The 17,326-nt window shown below is 42.3% G+C and overlaps 1 protein-coding gene across 1 annotated transcript; it reads left to right on the top strand.

The window, feature by feature from the left end:
* The first annotated feature begins 1,141 nt into the window (after positions 1–1,141).
* On the top strand, positions 1,142–14,088 carry LOC308310714 (ras-related protein Rap-1b). Its single transcript, XM_080757099.1, has 8 exons — positions 1,142–1,264; positions 7,716–7,833; positions 10,377–10,445; positions 10,565–10,621; positions 11,447–11,587; positions 12,005–12,148; positions 12,265–12,357; positions 13,065–14,088. Exons 2-7 carry the CDS (start codon positions 7,777–7,779, stop codon positions 12,349–12,351), a joined length of 555 nt encoding a protein of 184 aa, XP_080613225.1. The 5' UTR covers positions 1,142–1,264; positions 7,716–7,776; the 3' UTR covers positions 12,352–12,357; positions 13,065–14,088.
* The last annotated feature ends 3,238 nt before the right edge of the window (positions 14,089–17,326 follow it).

Here is a 17,326-nt window from a genome sequence, read left to right as displayed (position 1 = left end):
ATCATTAGGCAGATTTTCTTTTTTAAACAAGATTCTTTTGACCAAAACGTTTAGATTTTTATTATCTGGCTTCCTTTTCCACAATGCAACTTTTCAGGGCTATAGAAAGCCAGCAGTTTCTATTAGCTTGGATTCCCCATCGATGATGTCACTGGTGGCCGGGTTTCTGAACTGCCCACAGCCCTCCCATGAGATACAGACAGAGTAGAAAATAATTATGGTATTTTATCATGATTATTATTAGTGGGACCATTAGGACCTATTATATGAGGATAGGTTGAAAAGTGGTGAAGTGGTTCTTTAAGGTGTTGTGCTTGTTTTCCTATTTGATTTGATTCATTGATTGATTTATTAACAGTTTGCAGAATTACAGTAGGCCTACATTTCAAGTACAACTCAATACAAAAACGGACGCGGACCCCTGGGCCCCATTTGAAAATATTTGTCAGTGTTTCTTGAAAATCTGCAGATCCACTATTTTTTAATAGTAAAACCAAAATGCAATTATACATGTACATAGGGCTCTAACCAGCTGCTTCTCATTTTGCTGCAGACCCCCTGGAACTCCCTCAAGGAGCCCCGGGGGTCCCCAGACCCCACTTTGAGAACCACTTATAGTCACATATATGAGAGAGAGAGAGAGAGAGAGAGAGAGAGAGAGAGAGAGAGAGAGAGAGAGAGAGAGAGAGAGACAGAGAGAGAGAGAGAGGAATGCAAGGCATGTTGTAGCGGAATGTTATCCCACTCCCTCTATCTAGCCCCAACAGACACACACACACACACACACACACACACACACACACACACACACACACACACACACACACACACACACACACAAACACACACACACACACACACACACACACACACACACACACACACAGCTGTATTGTTCCAGTGACAGTTGTTCATATACTAGTTATTTACATTCATGGAATCATGCGAAATGCAACTCCTCTCCAAGTTCCAAGTCCAACAGTGACTAAAACTGAATAGAGTTGTTGTGAAATGGATGCTTGAATCAGAAGAACAGATTGCAGTATAGTTTTAGAATAGAATAGAAGAATAGAATAGGCGGAGAGGAAGGAAGAGAGATGTGTCTAAATGTGAGGCTGCCTGCAACGTCATCTAGGAGCGAGAGTAGAGAGAGGGAGGGAGGAGAGAGAGAGAGAGAGAGAGAGAGAGATAGGAGTAGAGAGTAGAGAGGGAGGGAGAGAGTCACAGAGCGACAGAGAGGAGGAGGACGGGCGTGCGTATAACTGTAAGTACTGTCTGTTCTCTGTGGTGTTAGTATTTTGTCATCTTTGGGCGTCTCTCTGTGTTAGTAATGTTTTAAATGCTCGGTTGTTGGAGCTCCTAAACAGCAACAAACGGGCTTGGTTTAACGCTATGCTGAAAATTATCACGGAAACACACACGCGCGAGTACATACAGGCGGGTCCGCTCCCGGTCCGTACCGAGCTGTGCTGTGCTGGGCTGGAGGAGGTTTGCGGAAGCGACCCTGCCTCTGCCTGCCCGACACAGACACAGACAGACAGACGGACAGACAGACAGACAGACAGACAGACAGACAGACAGACAGACAGACATCATGTCGGGTGTGGACCGCTGCGTGGACCGCGCTGTGTTCTGTCCTTGCTCCGTGGAGCTAGGAATCTCGGATTCAGAAGCGCCGGGGCCTGCCCTGCAGACGAACGAACACGGCCGGGCTGAGAGGCTGCAGAGACGGCGAGTGTGCCGTGCTGTGCAGCGGAGCCTCCCTCCCCTGTCCGCCTGTCTGACGGCCTGTCTGTCTGTCTGCCTGGCTGTGTCTCTGTTCTGTCTTGCTGGGAAGTTGGGACTCGGGGAAGAAATGACAAAGTTAGTGGAACTGTGGAAGGATTTTACTAGTCGGTCAGTTTCGGGGGGGGGGGGGGGGGGGGTTCGGGTGTGTCTTGTGTGTGTGCGTGCGCGCGTACGTGCGCGTGTGTGTAGGCCAATACAAAATAAAATAAATAAATTATAATATAGTAATAAATATAAATGATGTCAAATATATTAGCTATGTACTATACCGGTAGTTATGTGGCTACCGCTACTCCTATACTCGTCTGTCACTTCCTCCTTCCATGATCTATGACATATAGGATCACAGGACACTGATCTCTAGAATCTGATCATTGTAATGTCACTGATCTAGGATCTCATCCATGTAATTCTTGCTATTGATTAATGACTGTCACTGGTCCTAATTGACTGTACTCTGTATTTGTTGATTGGATGTAGCCTATATATGGTTCATGGTTGTTGTCTTATTGATCTAGGAGGGAGGAGTATTTCATCTGCAGTGATTGCGGTAATGATCAGATTCAGGTTTTTAAGTTTACTGTGTGTGTGTGTGTGTGCGTGTGTGTGTGTGTGTCTGTGTGAGTGAGAAATTTATGTAGAACATTAATCTGATTTGTTAGTCTGCCCAGAGAGCAGCTGACAACTTATTGCTTGTTATTTCTCTGAGTTTCTGTCTTATGTTGACAATCCTATGAAAGTTGAGGCAGCTCATCTGCTCCTGATTCGATTGTTTGATTGATTGAAATATGTATTGAAACATGGGGTATACAATGCAATAAATTACACATGTGAAAATTGGGGTCCAATTTGATTTGCATAAGGGTGTGATCAGTTTGTTGTAGGGCCCAGGGGGCAATAGTGATTTACATCAGGGTGGAGTGTAGGGGGTAATAATGAAATAGAAATGGCAACAAACAACGAGAAAAAAACCCACGTTGAAATAATTAACCAATAGATAAAATAAATATTTTCTCTCACTAACTCTTAAAAGCACAATTGAAAGGAGGATCTTGAGGAGGAACTGCAGCAACTTGAGTCTGACTAGGTCATTCAAATTGGGTCCAGTTGTTATGGTATACATCCGGCTTTTTAGAGAGAGGACTTACATTTACGAGAGCAACTAATCAACGTGAGGTTAGAAAGCAGACCTCTCCACAGCACTGCTGCCGGGTACAAGAAGCATGCAGCTCTTAAAACAGGAAGGTACAAAGTCAGTATATTCACACAGTACGTCTGGTGGAATACTTGCGGGCAGTTGTATCACTAACCTTTGAAAATAGATGAGATAAATGAAATCAGTTCTCACTTTTGCACTTTCATACAACACATCTCATACTGTACATCGAATGCGTGCAGCTCAAAGTGTGCATAGTGCAGTGACCCAGGAGGAGCTGGCCTTTACTGTAAGATATATGATTGTCATTTGGTTAATTTAATTTGAGAGGAACCAAGTTTGGTTTCACGTGAGTTAATTCAAAACAAAAGTATCAACAGAGTCAAGGTAATCAGAGTCGGATGCATTTGTTGCGTCACCGATGGTTTACAGGTGTAAATCAGTGAGTGAAATTAGTTTCCATGCAAGCTCCAGATGTTGGTTGTTTTCCAGGCCTAGAAAGTAAAATGAAGGGGGAGGGGAATATTTACATATGTATATATATGTATAGAGCCTAATGAGCAGCTGGTATATTCATGATGGTAGACATGAGGTGCAATTTGCAAAAGAGTGGCAATGCATCCACATAGCAGACATAGTGACGTACAGTAGATGATGAGGTGCACAACTGCAGGTATTAGGACTCAGCTATGGGACTGTCATGCCACCTGGTGTGAGTGAGGGTGGATATTGCATGCATTATGAACAGGTGTAGATGGACAAGGCTGTCATACACTAGTCCAGTGGTTTTCAACCAGTGGTCCCCAGCTAAATGATGGAAAGTTGTTAACCAAATGAACCCTTCTAGATCTTCAACTCAATGGACCCTTCTGTGTCCATTTGGTTTCATTTTACACTCTCAAGAGTTAAATTATTGTTAAACATCTGCATTACTTAATTTCCAAGAAGTCTACACAATTAGAGAATGTAAAATAATTGTTATTTTGATCAACGTTTACCTGTTATCTCTCCTAATGGTACCAACAGCAATACAGCATGGAACTGTGGACAAAATCGTATCCAACCATAACAAAATATTCTTTAGTTTTGGGTCTGAGAGGCTAAATCTCATCAAATGGTGGTCGGTGGCTCAAATGCTGAATAAATAATGGGCTTTGATATGAAAGCGGTTGAAAACCACTGCACTAGTCTACACATAGGCACCTTACTATGTAACATCTAAACCTAATGGTTAAGTCTTGTAATTGTAACCCTAGTCTCTCGAAACTGCAGGAAAAGAGTTGTTGTTGCTGTTTAGTGTTTTTCCTTTTTTTGCCGATGGGTTCCCATATTGCTTGAACCCTAGCATCCCTATCCCGAGGAGAACATCCACAGAAATGAAGCTTGTAGAGATACAAAGAGATTTGGTGTAGGTGTAGGAGGGGGTAGACAAAACAGGAAAGGGCGCACATACCAGTGTTGGTGAGGTGCTGGCCTAAGGCAGTAAATAAGTAAAAATTTGAAAAAGGCCACACACACGTAGCCACGATGCTGTATATTTATTATTCTAGGAGGGGGTAGACCAAGTACAGATCTGATTTACTACACTGGGTTAATAATTATTTGTCCAGGTTAGATGGTTGATGGGTCTAAAATGTAACGCAGAGAGAGAGAGAGAGAGAGAGAGAGAAACAGAGACGAGTAAAAAGAGGCCGACTTGTTGCTTTATCATGAACACACACACACACACACACACACACACAGCCACTCATCTTTGTTAATGAGCCACTGTCATGGTTACCGTGGTGATGAGAGGCTTTTTATGTCCTCATTTACATTCAAAAGAATCAAAACCCTGACACACACACACACACACACACACAAGTTGCCCAATGATCGTTGTGACATCACCAAACAGCTGTGTGGTCACATGATATATTTCTCTTCCTGTCTCCAGACTCTCCACCCCTTGGCATTCTGGGTAATTATTACTTTACACAGCGAGAGACGGGAGGAGAGGCTGTGTGTGTTCGTAAGACATGAGAGGGGGAGGAGAGGAGAGGGCAGGAGTAGAGGAGTGTAGAGGAGAGGAGTGGAGACGAGAGGAGTGGAGACGAGAGGAGGTAAGGAGCAGAGGAGAGTGAAGAAGTGATCAGGGGAGATGAGGAATGGAAGGTGTTTATTTAGATCAATGAGCAAACACTAGCTGTTACATCAGTAACGTGTGTGATAGAGTGGTGTATGGCCCCTTTTCCACTAAAAATAACTTTGGTTCTAGAACTGGTTCCTTTCTAGATTATTGGAACCTTGGTGCTTTCACGGAACTGGCCAGACATCTTTTGGTTCCAGTTCCGAACCAACTTTTAGGGAATCTTAATTCTGAACAAATTCATTTTGAACTGGTTTAATATTAGGTGGGGAAAAACAAACAAATAAAACAAACCGGTTCAACCCTGGTGGAAAGTTTGTGTGTGTGTGTGTGTGTGTGTGTGTGTGTGTGTGTGTGTGTGTGTGTGTGAGTGTGTGAGTGTGTGAGTGTGAGTGAGCGAGCAGGGTGTTCAACTGTTCATATGTCCTTGTGTGACAAACACCCTGTCACTCCAGACTGGTGAAGAGCTGTTGCTTTACACATCCTATTCCTGGAGCCCTATATTTACAAACGGGTTAACTGGTTATTAACCATTACACATAAGTGTAGCGCTCCATGCTAGTGGAGAACTGTCCTTGAAGACGGCGGGCTTGTCCGTAAAACACATTTTCATTGGCGTTATTTTGCTGTCAAATTATGATAAAATGTCTTGACTTGTGGGATAGGTTTATGAGTCGTTCAATATATATTCAACTATTAAACATTCAGCTCAAATCCACACACAAATTACACACTTTTATATGAATTATGTTTGTAGTGTTTGGTTTAGTAGAGACAAGTGGCACTGGGTTGTGATTGGCTATAGTGACATGCAGTGACAAACGTTTCTTTCCCTTTGATGTCATGGGAAATGCACGAACATTTTGTTATCATACGAAATGTTATTTCATTTCAAGAAAAAATGCAACTCAGAACCAGAAAAAATGTAGTATTTTGCTAACCTAACTTTTTAATTTGAACAACTGCCCAGTCCAGAATGTATTAGGACAGGGGTCAGCAACCTTTTTGACCTGAAGTGCCATGTTAATATTTTCTTGATAGACAGTGTGCCATATCAACATTACAATTATGGCACCATATCAAAATGAAATATTTCCAACAGATTTAGATTTGACATATACATAACAACCTTAATTTGTCTTCTGAAAGGACATTGTAATGATTGATTCAGAGCAATAACACACCCGTCTCCCAGACTCCCTCCCCAGTCAGAGTTCAGAGTTTGAAAGAATGTAGAATTATTTGTTAGGATATCATTTGCATACAGATGTGAGGGGATTTAATTGACTACATTTTCCTCTCTTTCACACTTATGCCAGAGTGTGCCAGTGATCACCCTCCCCTGAGCCAACATTGGCACCCATGACTAAAGTGGCCTACCCCCCCTGCATTACTACCATAACTTTTTTTTTTTTTAATGTTTTTTTTGTGTGGCTTTCGCCTTTATTTTATATTCTTTTATGGAGGGACAGACAGTAGGCTGACAGGAAATGGGGAGAGAGATGGGGGGAAGACATGCAGTAAAGGCCGTCGGGATCGGGAGTCGAACCCGCGGCACACTGCGAGACTGGGTTACCAGCCAAGGTGCCAACTCTTGAGTGTACAAATGGAACCAAATCACCCATTTTATTCTGTACACTCTTGGGAGTTGCAGAGCCAAGGTTCTATTTGGTTCCTAACTGTCTGTCATTTAGCCGGGGGTCCTGGGGTCATTATGGGAACCACTGACCTAGAAACCATACCCAAAGTGGGTGCAGTGCTCTGCCCTTCAGCATCATTATGACCAGAGCACAGTGAAGAAAGCAGAAAGATGGTGAGAGACCCAACTCACAACCTCAGCACCTGCTTCGAGGTCCTGCCCTCGGGTAGGACATTTGGTGTCTCTATTCAAGAAGGCAGTGCCAGTTTCATCCCCTCTGCCATTAGGCTCCTTAATAAAACCCAGCTCAGCGATAGTTCATTGAGACATGGAAGTCAGAATAATAGGTTTATAACATATTTCCCCAGTCCCCTTTCATTCATTCATTCATTCATTCAACAGTAATTCATTCTGCTCCTTTAAATCAGCTGTCATCCCACGGCAAGTCCCTTCACTCTCATTCGCTACAAGTTATCTCACTCACGCCCACATTCCCTCAGTGCAAGTCAGGCGTAGCCTGGCATGGCCAGACTAATATCGCTGGCATTTTCTTTCCTGTGGCAGATTAGTTTGGTTTCCAGGCTAAATCAGGCTACTTAAGCAACCTCAGCCACTCGAAAAACATGCGAGTGTATAACCTATACGTGAGCATGTCTCGCAAGGAATGATTATCGTATGCCATACGATGAAAACGAGAACATACCACTGCTTCCATGGGCATGCATACATGCACACACTCATGAAAACATACACAAGAACATTATGGGCATTCCACAAGTGTGGAGAGGACATTGCTTTCTTTTAAAGACCCTTTTAATTTAGAATTAACTTACCTTTTATAGAATTGAAGTACTTTTGTTGGGTGTTTTAATTGTGGTGTATATTTATTTATTTATTTATGTATTGTCTTTTCTTGGATGTATGCATTGACCCGAGCAAAACATATTTCCCTTGCTGATAATAAAGAAGTATCTCATCTAATAGCTGTCTCTCTGTGGTTCCAGGCTGACAGACAGGCGGACAGACAGACAGGTGGACAGACAGACAGGCGGACAGACAGACAGGATGCGTGAATACAAGCTGGTAGTTTTAGGATCCGGAGGGGTCGGCAAATCTGCACTGGTAAGTGAAAGTATTCATGTGATTTTACATTAAAGGAGTAGTTCACCCAAAAGATTATTATTACTATAATTGTTTTCTATCAATTACACACCCCACAAAACCTAAAGCCACTATAGTCCACTTGCCAGAATATGAACCCTGGCATTTTCTATGGCCGTGTGTTTTTTGAGTGTTTTTTGTGCAAAACTAATACTCCGAATGGATTCAGCATCATGAAAACCACCTAGGTTTACATGTCACATTATACTCGATAAACTCGTTTATCGCTGAAATCGCCTTTTGACGCCTGTTTTCCAAAGGCCCCGGGCACCGAGATCGCCTTTGGACAGCTCTTTTAATATCATAATATATTTGATTACGATGATCAATTGTGTGCTGTACGTGCTCGAGATTTTAGAACGCTAATATCTCGGATTCTTCTTTTTAGACCAAAAACAAGCTTGATTTTCACTCATTTCTCTAAACGATATGATCTTAGCTTACAAAAAGTATGTTTTGGGTCGATTAAATTACATTTGCCTTCTTGACTCGCAGAGAGTTATATGGATGGTGCTCTGAGCCACCACTAGATGGGGCTGTTGGTGGTCAATGAGTTAAATAAATGTTCCTTTATATAGGTTGTTAATGGTATGGTCACATATTATGTCAATTTTGAAAATTGCTCAACATATGCAAGTTAGCATCCGGAAGTTTCTAAATGCTGCGGACTCAACATTTCTAACATAAAACGTTAGGGTACTCAAAATGCCTGAGTTCACATTGGGCTCTAAGGGCTGGCAAGTATAGACTATTAATTTTATGACAGGCGGAAAGATGGTTAAGATGCTGGAGACTCAAATTGCAGGCCGGTCATCAAATTGTTGGCTCAGGAATATATGACAAACTGTGTAATTGATAGAAAATAGTTCATTTGTTTGGGTGAACTACTCATTTAAGTCGTTACACACAATCTCTAGTCATGTGATCAACACAGATCTGTTTGATTTTTCATATTTCTTCCTAATTGGCTACGATTGACAACTAAAGTTTGTACGACTGGCCCGTTTAGAACTAAATGAATGCAGCGTCTGATTGCACATTCCCACTAGGCTGAGGATGAAATGCCACTTGACATTTTTCAAATCAGCCTTGTGGTGGCGCTATAAGAGGTGCTACTGTATAAGAGAGCACACACACACACACACACACACACACACACACACACACACACACAGTGGTAGTAGGTCATTGTATTGTATTCACACACTCAGAATAGAAAGACATTTATTGTTGTCATAGACTAAATCTAGTGGGTGTGTGCTCGCACGTCCATGCATGTATGGGTCCACTGAGGCTGACTAATCTCTCTTTCACTCTGCCCCAATTTATGTTTTCCGCTTACTTTTTAAAATGATGACAATGATGATGATGATACTTTAATATCGCAATCACATAATAGTTCTATAAAAACATTACAAATATTTAGTAACATAAGCTTGAGGTGGTTCCAGGAGGTCCCCAGAAACATTCGTTAATATAGCCTCCCTATATATACATTTATGAAAATCTACAATATTGTGAGCTTGTAGATCTACTATTGTTAAGAAAATCTTGTATGGGGGTCCCTGGCACACAATATTGTCAGATGGGGGTTCATGGCCGGATAGTATTTACATTAATTTGGGGGACCTTAACATGAAAATGTTTGAGAACCACTGCCCTAACTGTCATGTCCTAGCCGAGATTCAAAACTAGATCCTCTGCTGACATTTGTACCAGTGAGCTAAGAAGATCAAACCTTCTTGCTGGGGAGAAATACAATTTCGATCTTCGATCTATGTCTAATAGAAGACCAGGGCTACTAAATATAACCACTGCATTCTTTATTTTTAAGCAATGAGCCAAAAAGGGTTGTGGTTTACCATGGATTTTACAAACGGCTAAGAAGCGTAGTAAGACACAACACACCGGTGAACCGGCAGTTCTTCGCATGGCTATTGCATTTGCTTTTCTGAAATGGTCACCAAATATGGCAACATGAAAGTAATAGACACAGCCAAAGTACAAACAGTTTTTAATAACCATTTAAATTTGACTACAAGAATAATTTACTGGAACATGCTGAGTGGTCACCACATGCATCTAGTTTGATTTGTAAAACCTTGCACAGACAGATATGATCATATGACACATACACACTAGGATGAAAAGAGCACTCCACTCATCTGCTCTTAATGTCATATTATGAAAAACTAGAGAACGGTAATACATCCATGCAATGGCACGGTTAATATATAGGACTTTGGCGCAGTGATACTAGGCAGCCATCCTAGCTAGGGGTGTGTTTATCGAGTATATCACCATGGGCCAATCAGAATCAAGGATTGGGACGATCCAATTGTATATATACCATACCATATACCACAATTGGAGTATACGTACCATATACTCCAATTGTCTTCTACACACAGATTGGTCACTCAAAATGCAGAAAATAATGTTACATAGTGTAAGTTTTCATTGTGTGTGTGTGTGTGTGTGTGTGTGTGTGTGTGTGTGTGTAGACAGTTCAGTTTGTTCAGGGTATATTTGTGGAGAAGTACGATCCAACAATAGAAGACTCCTATAGGAAGGTAAAGACATGACTTTTATTTCTTTAGGTTTCTACTGGATTTATTGATTTCTACTGGTTTAAAGTTCTACTTTTTGTACTGGTTTTAATGGATCTTTTTTTTTCTCTGCGCGTCTACAGCAAGTAGAAGTGGATGGACAGCAATGTATGTTGGAGATTCTAGATACAGCTGGAACGGTAATGTCTGTCTGTCTGTCTGTCTGTCTGTCTGTCTGTCTGTCTGTCTGTCTGTCTGTCTGTCTGTCTGTCTGTCTGTCTGTCTGTCTGTCTGTCTGTCTGTCTGTCTGTCTGTCTGTCTGTCTGTCTGTCTGTCTGTCTGTCTGTCTGTCTGTCTGTCTGTCTGTCTGTCTGTCTGTCTGTCTGTCTGTCTGTCTGTCTGTCTGTCTGTCTGTCTGTCTGTCTGTCTGTCTGTCTGTCTGTCTGTCTGTCTGTCTGTCTGTCTGTCTGTCTGTCTGTCTGTCTGTCTGTCTGTCTGTCTGTCTGTCTGTCTGTCTGTCTGTCTGTCTGTCTGTCTGTCTGTCTGTCTGTCTGTCTGTCTGTCTGTCTGTCTGTCTGTCTGTCTGTCTGTCTGTCTGTCTGTCTGTCTGTCTGTCTGTCTGTCTGTCTGTCTGTCTGTCTGTCTGTCTGTCTGTCTGTCTGTCTGTCTGTCTGTCTGTCTGTCTGTCTGTCTGTCTGTCTGTCTGTCTGTCTGTCTGTCTGTCTGTCTGTCTGTCTGTCTGTCTGTCTGTCTGTCTGTCTGTCTGTCTGTCTGTCTGTCTGTCTGTCTGTCTGTCTGTCTGTCTGTCTGTCTGTCTGTCTGTCTGTCTGTCTGTCTGTCTGTCTGTCTGTCTGTCTGTCTGTCTGTCTGTCTGTCTGTCTGTCTGTCTGTCTGTCTGTCTGTCTGTCTGTCTGTCTGTCTGTCTGTCTGTCTGTCTGTCTGTCTGTCTGTCTGTCTGTCTGTCTGTCTGTCTGTCTGTCTGTCTGTCTGTCTAACTAACCGTGTGTGTGTGTGTGTGTGCGCAGGAACAATTCACAGCGATGAGAGATCTGTACATGAAGAACGGTCAGGGGTTTGCTCTGGTGTTCAGCATCACAGCGCAGTCGACCTTCAACGACCTCCAGGACCTCCGAGAACAGATACTCCGAGTGAAAGATACAGATGATGTACACACACACACACACACACACACACACACACACACACACACACACACACACACACACAATTGTGTATATAGTATACACACATGTACATGGGTATACGGGCACATATACTGAGTGTGTACACACACTTACTTGTACATTCTACGATGCTGTGTACACGGTTCATTTGAGCCTCTATCCACCCACACGCATGTTCGGTAAAATTATATAACTCTGAGAGTGTAAAATTGAAACCAAATGGCCACGTGAGAGGGTCTCTCTGTAACTCTGAGAGTGAATGGGATGTGTGTGACTGTGAGACTGAGCCCTGACATGTTGTGTGTGTGAGTGTCCCTATGCTACTGTAGACAGTGGAGAGTGAGATGTTGACATTGTGTGTGTGTGTGTGTGTGTGTGTGTGTGTGTGTGTGTGTGTAGGTTCCTATGATCCTGGTGGGTAACAAGTGTGACTTGGAGAGTGAGCGCGTGGTGGGAAAGGAGCAGGGACAAGGTCTCGCCAGGCAGTGGAACTCCTGCGCCTTCCTGGAAACCTCTGCCAAGAGTAAAATCAACGTTAATGAGGTACACACTATGACCACGCCACAACGCAGATCAATGTTTTACTTGAGGCATAATATACACATCATAAAAACATGTACATATATATATATATATATACTGTGTGTGTGTGTGTGTAGATCTTCTATGACCTGGTTCGGCAGATCAACAGAAAGACTCCGGCTCCAGGAAAAATTCGTAAAAAGGGCAACTGTCACCTGCTCTGAAGACAGGTAACCCCTGACCTTTGAATCAGCTTTTTTGTCCCGTCACAGGTTTACAAGTGTAACACAGGTGGCTGAGAATATTATTCGCGAAAGCTCCATCATTTGGTAGTTTCCAGGAAAGGGAGCGTCGCAGTCCCGCCCCCTACCAGGGCCCAGGAAATGATTCTCCGTTCATTTTCCTCATAGACATTTCAAAAAGTATTTATTTAAAGACGTTTACGCCGCGGACAAAGCCAACTCTTGTCGTGACAAATCATGACAACAAACACAATTTTTGGGCCGAACTAAGAATTAGAAAGAAGACAAAAACGGCAGGTTACAACACTTTTTTTGTTGTTTTTCTTCTTTGTAATTATTTGTTTGCGACTGCGACGCTCTATAGGGATCACAATGTTCCTACTGGAGTAAAAATAAATGCATACATGCGGTCAGATAGGATTGTCATATTATTTGACCCCTAATCCTAACTCTGACCCGTGATCGGGAAATAGATTCTGTTCCTTAGCCTTAAAGATGGAGTGCCGTGATTTCAGTATCTTTTCCAGTTTTTCATGTGTTTATGAGGTGACAGTACTTCATTAGACCCCTTGGTGTGGTTGTTATGTGCAATGATGTCTTCCCTTTGTTTTTAGGACGTTTTGAACGTGCCATTTTGAACGTGCCAATGAAAAAAACAGTGATATAGTGATCAAAATATCTGTCCGTCTCTGCAGGTGTGATTTGGCTCAGTCTAGCTCACCTGACTGAAATCAACCAACCAGGACCTGTCCCAGCTGGCCACGCCCCTTTAGCACACAAACAACCAATTAACAACCACCAACACGACTAACAGCCCGTCGCCACGACAACCATGATGACACGCCTCCCACTTGACCCCGTGTCATTGCCAACCCAACCCGCCGCTGCCCGGGATGCCTACTCTGAATGTTTGTGGCTGAACTCCATGTTTGTGGTTGAAGGTTCGAGGTCGTCCAAAGAGCCTGCCCAGTAAACTACATTTCCCATCATGCTCTCTACTAGCCCATCTGGTGGTGGGGGAGGGGCTTCTTTCTTCAATTTGTTAATATTTCTTTCTTTCTTTCTTTCTTTCTTTCTTTCTTTCTTTCTTTCTTTCTTTCTTTCTTTCTTGTTGTGTTTCATTCTAAATATTTGATTTGAACACCACACACACACACACACACACACACACACACACACACACACACACACACACACACACACATATTAGAGTATTTGTGACTGAGCACATTTTAGGACAGAAATTTATTTTGCCAAGTTCAAACCCTAATACAAAAGCTGAAAATAGTCCTCACAATGTCCATTTCTCAGATCTCAAGTGTACACACACACACACACACACACACACACACACACACACACACACACACACACACACACACACACACACTCACGCGCGCCATTCAGCCATGTTGACTCCTGCTCCTTGGCTGTTGCTAAGTAACCCACTGATCTTGAGAATGTTATCGCCGCTACCACTGCGCTGGTGTTGTGAACGACATTGTTACATATTTACAGCCAACAAAAGGATCTAACAACATGGTGGCCCATAGTACAACCTGTCCAGTACAAGCCACAGTCTTCTGTTGGTCACTGGTAGCTGCGTAACCCTGTATGTTTGTCTCTGGTACAACCTGTGGATTTTTTCTAATGGTGATGATTATGACTATTATTGTTATAATTCTAATGTGTACAAAGTTTAATGTTCTTTTCGTTTTGGGGTGGGGGGTGGGGGGGGGGGTGTTTACCTGCTGGTGTTTCACAGAACATGGAGTCGCCTGCCTTTTTACTTCCTATCCACACAGGAAGCAACTAAACTACCGATAGTATACTGTATAGTGGTTTAGAATCCTAAGTGCTAATTGAACTGTGAGAGTGTACAACTCTCGTAGTTACAGACCCTCATGGGTCCATTTGGCTTAGTTTTTACCCTCTCAGAGTTACATTCAAGTATCTCAATTCACACAAACATGACTTTTACTCACCCTGTGATGTCTCGAATACAAGGCCAATTTCCGCTTGCATAACATTTCTTTACGGTGAAAGAAGAATTCAAAAACAAAGAAAATACCTGATTAATTGAAGTAAATTGGGGCCAAGATTAACAACCGCAAAACTATATAGAAAATCTGTTCATGAGCTCCAAAACAACGTCAATTCTCCTCGTATTCAAGACATCAAAGGGGGACATTTTTGGGGGTGAACCTCTTCTTTAACACTCAGCATTTTACAGTGCACAACAGGAAACAACTGGGTGGATACAGGATAGAGGCTCAAATGTGTATAGTCAAATATCGTTGCTGTCGGGTGGAAGCCTCATTATGTCAAATGCTTCTTTCTTTGATTCAAATTAAGAAAATATCAGATCTAATATAATGGTATCTGCTATTTTTGCTACTTTTGTGTGACATTGTACTATGACTATGACAAAGTAGGACATACATTTATGGAGAAAGAAAAGTGTGGAGATAAGAGGTTTTCTGCCTGATGGCGACGATGTGAAAGCGTCTTGTCAGTGCTAACAGACATAGCACAGACAGTGAACCTGTAGAATAAACTGTTAACTTTGTTAGCATTTCTAATGGAATGGGATGGCCGGTGTTTGTATCAGGCTAGCTGCCATGTATGTACCCCTCCCTGTACAAGACTTATGTTGTTAAAATGCATCAAAAGATATTCCAAATTTGTCCTTTTTTTCTTCTTAAGAGTTTTTGAAAAGGCAGATCTACGTCATTTCAAATAGTCAAAGTACAAAACAGTGTTAAAGTGGGTCAATTGATTTCGATGCAATATTAACGCATGTTTCTTGGGTTCCCCTGGAACCGATTCAAGGACCAGAACCACTGGTCTAGACATTCCTGGTGGCTGTGGACAGACAGTAGAAAAAGGTGACTCCAGCTGGTCTGACTGCTAATATGTTGCCTTCACATCACTCCTAGGGTTTTGTTATTATATAACCTCACTGGCTGTGGGGGTGTGTGCATGTGTGCGGGCGTGCATCCTAGCACTTCCTGTAAGCATAAATGGCACAATGTAGTTGCGACAACAGGACTGCGGTTGTCCCTTTGTCCTGACATGCTATGTCATTTTGATTGCTAACACTAGTAGCTAGCAAGTATGTGACGGATAAACCCTGTCTGCCTGACTGTTCCACTTGGTTTGATCTATTCATTCATTCATTCCACTGCCTGAGGACTGTTCCATTTGTGCTGAATGAGGTGGGGGGAGGGCCGGAGGGGAGTGAGGGGTGTGTGGCCTGTGAAGCAGCAGCTAGAGGCGAAGTCCTTTTTCACAATGTTTCATTAAAGTGTCATGGAACCCTAGGCCAATTCACCCTTTGTCAATTGTCTCTCTCTATCCACTACCATTCGAAAAAATTGTAGTGGATGGGGAGAGACACATTTTCAGCTGCCTCGCATAGATATTTAATGTATTCAATTCTTATTTTAAACTTGGTCATAGTAAAACAGAACATCCCGGGTCAGCATAGTGATTAGTGACTGGGCATAATGTGTTTTTCTCATGTTTAGCAAACTCTGCACAAACACAGCTTTTATGCGACTAATCAGAAGGCCGACAATGGGTGAATTGTGTAGTTTCCACAACGAAAATAACTACAGAAGAGTAAAAACGTGGCAGGCTGACCTTATGAAGTTAGCTGTGGTGTAAACGACGAAGCCACAGCTAATAATATGAATAATGGATTTAGGTGTGCCAGTATGGAAGCATTGACACTAGTAATGTGGACTACTGTATGCTTGCACATTGGTACGCCGAAATGTAACACCATTTTCTGTTATTATTATTTTTTGTCAATGCTGCAACTGTGTTGTTTACATCACAGCATACTATAAGATCAGCCTTATGTAGCCTGTCACGTTTTCATTCTACTGATTTTTAACCTTTCATAGCAGTGGTTCTCAAAGTGGGTGGGGTCCAGGGACTCTCCGGCATCCTTGAGGAGATTCCAAACGGACCCTTACAGGTCTGTAACTCTGAGAGTACAAATCTGTAGACTCTTGAGTTATGGGGGATCTGACTGAGGAAAACAAACTCCAAAATAACCCTAGGGTTTCATTCCATTTTAACAAAATGCCAGGATGTATGACCCAGATCAATACTTTCCTGTACAACGTATTACTGTGATTCCCGCTTATCAGTGAGTACAGATCATTAATAGTACAGTACTCACGAGTCACGACTGCTAAGAAATACTGCTCCACAGCGATGCTTCATTACATGGTGTGGTAATACTGATCAGTGGTAGTGTTAGTAGTAGTATTACAATACTGTCTCTGATCAGTGGCATACTTTACACTTAAGTATTACTGTTCAATAGCACTCCGTTACTCCGTGAAGTATTGCTGATCATAGTTCTGCAATACTTTGTGCAGCTATACCTACTCAGTAATAATCAGTAGTGCATAGTACACTGAAGTATTGGTGCTGATCGTAGTACACAATACCCTGAAGTATCTTTCTTAATGCTCGTAGAAATGTTGTAGTTTTATTGCTTTAGCATGTGGCCTGTGTTTCTGACAACGGATAAGTGAATAGGGGACTGGATCAATAACCAAACTGCATGCAAATCTTCAAAAGAATTAGCATGTTTAATTTAAGTACGAGGATCATGTTTAAATTAACAGGCCTGTAGCTGTACAGTGTAGACAGAAAATACAAGCAGAGGTGTAATTCTGTTGCCCTCTTGTGGCCAGTTGGAAAATGACTTGAGTAGCTGCTGTTTCCGGGTCCACAGCCAGCGTCAACTAAAGCACTGCGTAAGCGTAACATAATACAAATTACAAAACGAATGACAGATAAAAGCAGTGTTTCTCAAAGTAGAGTCCAATGACACCTGGGGGTTCCAGGAGACCCCCACCTTAATGATTTTTTTAATCCACTGGATTTAAAACTAAAATGAAGATCAGAAAGAAAATGTTTCTGCTGATGGTGACCT

The sequence above is a fragment of the Protomyctophum bolini genome, assembly GCF_963924005.1.
Source record: "Protomyctophum bolini genome assembly, chromosome: 23".
Lineage (NCBI taxonomy): Eukaryota > Metazoa > Chordata > Actinopteri > Myctophiformes > Myctophidae > Protomyctophum > Protomyctophum bolini.
This window is presented reverse-complemented; position numbering and strand designations above follow the sequence as displayed.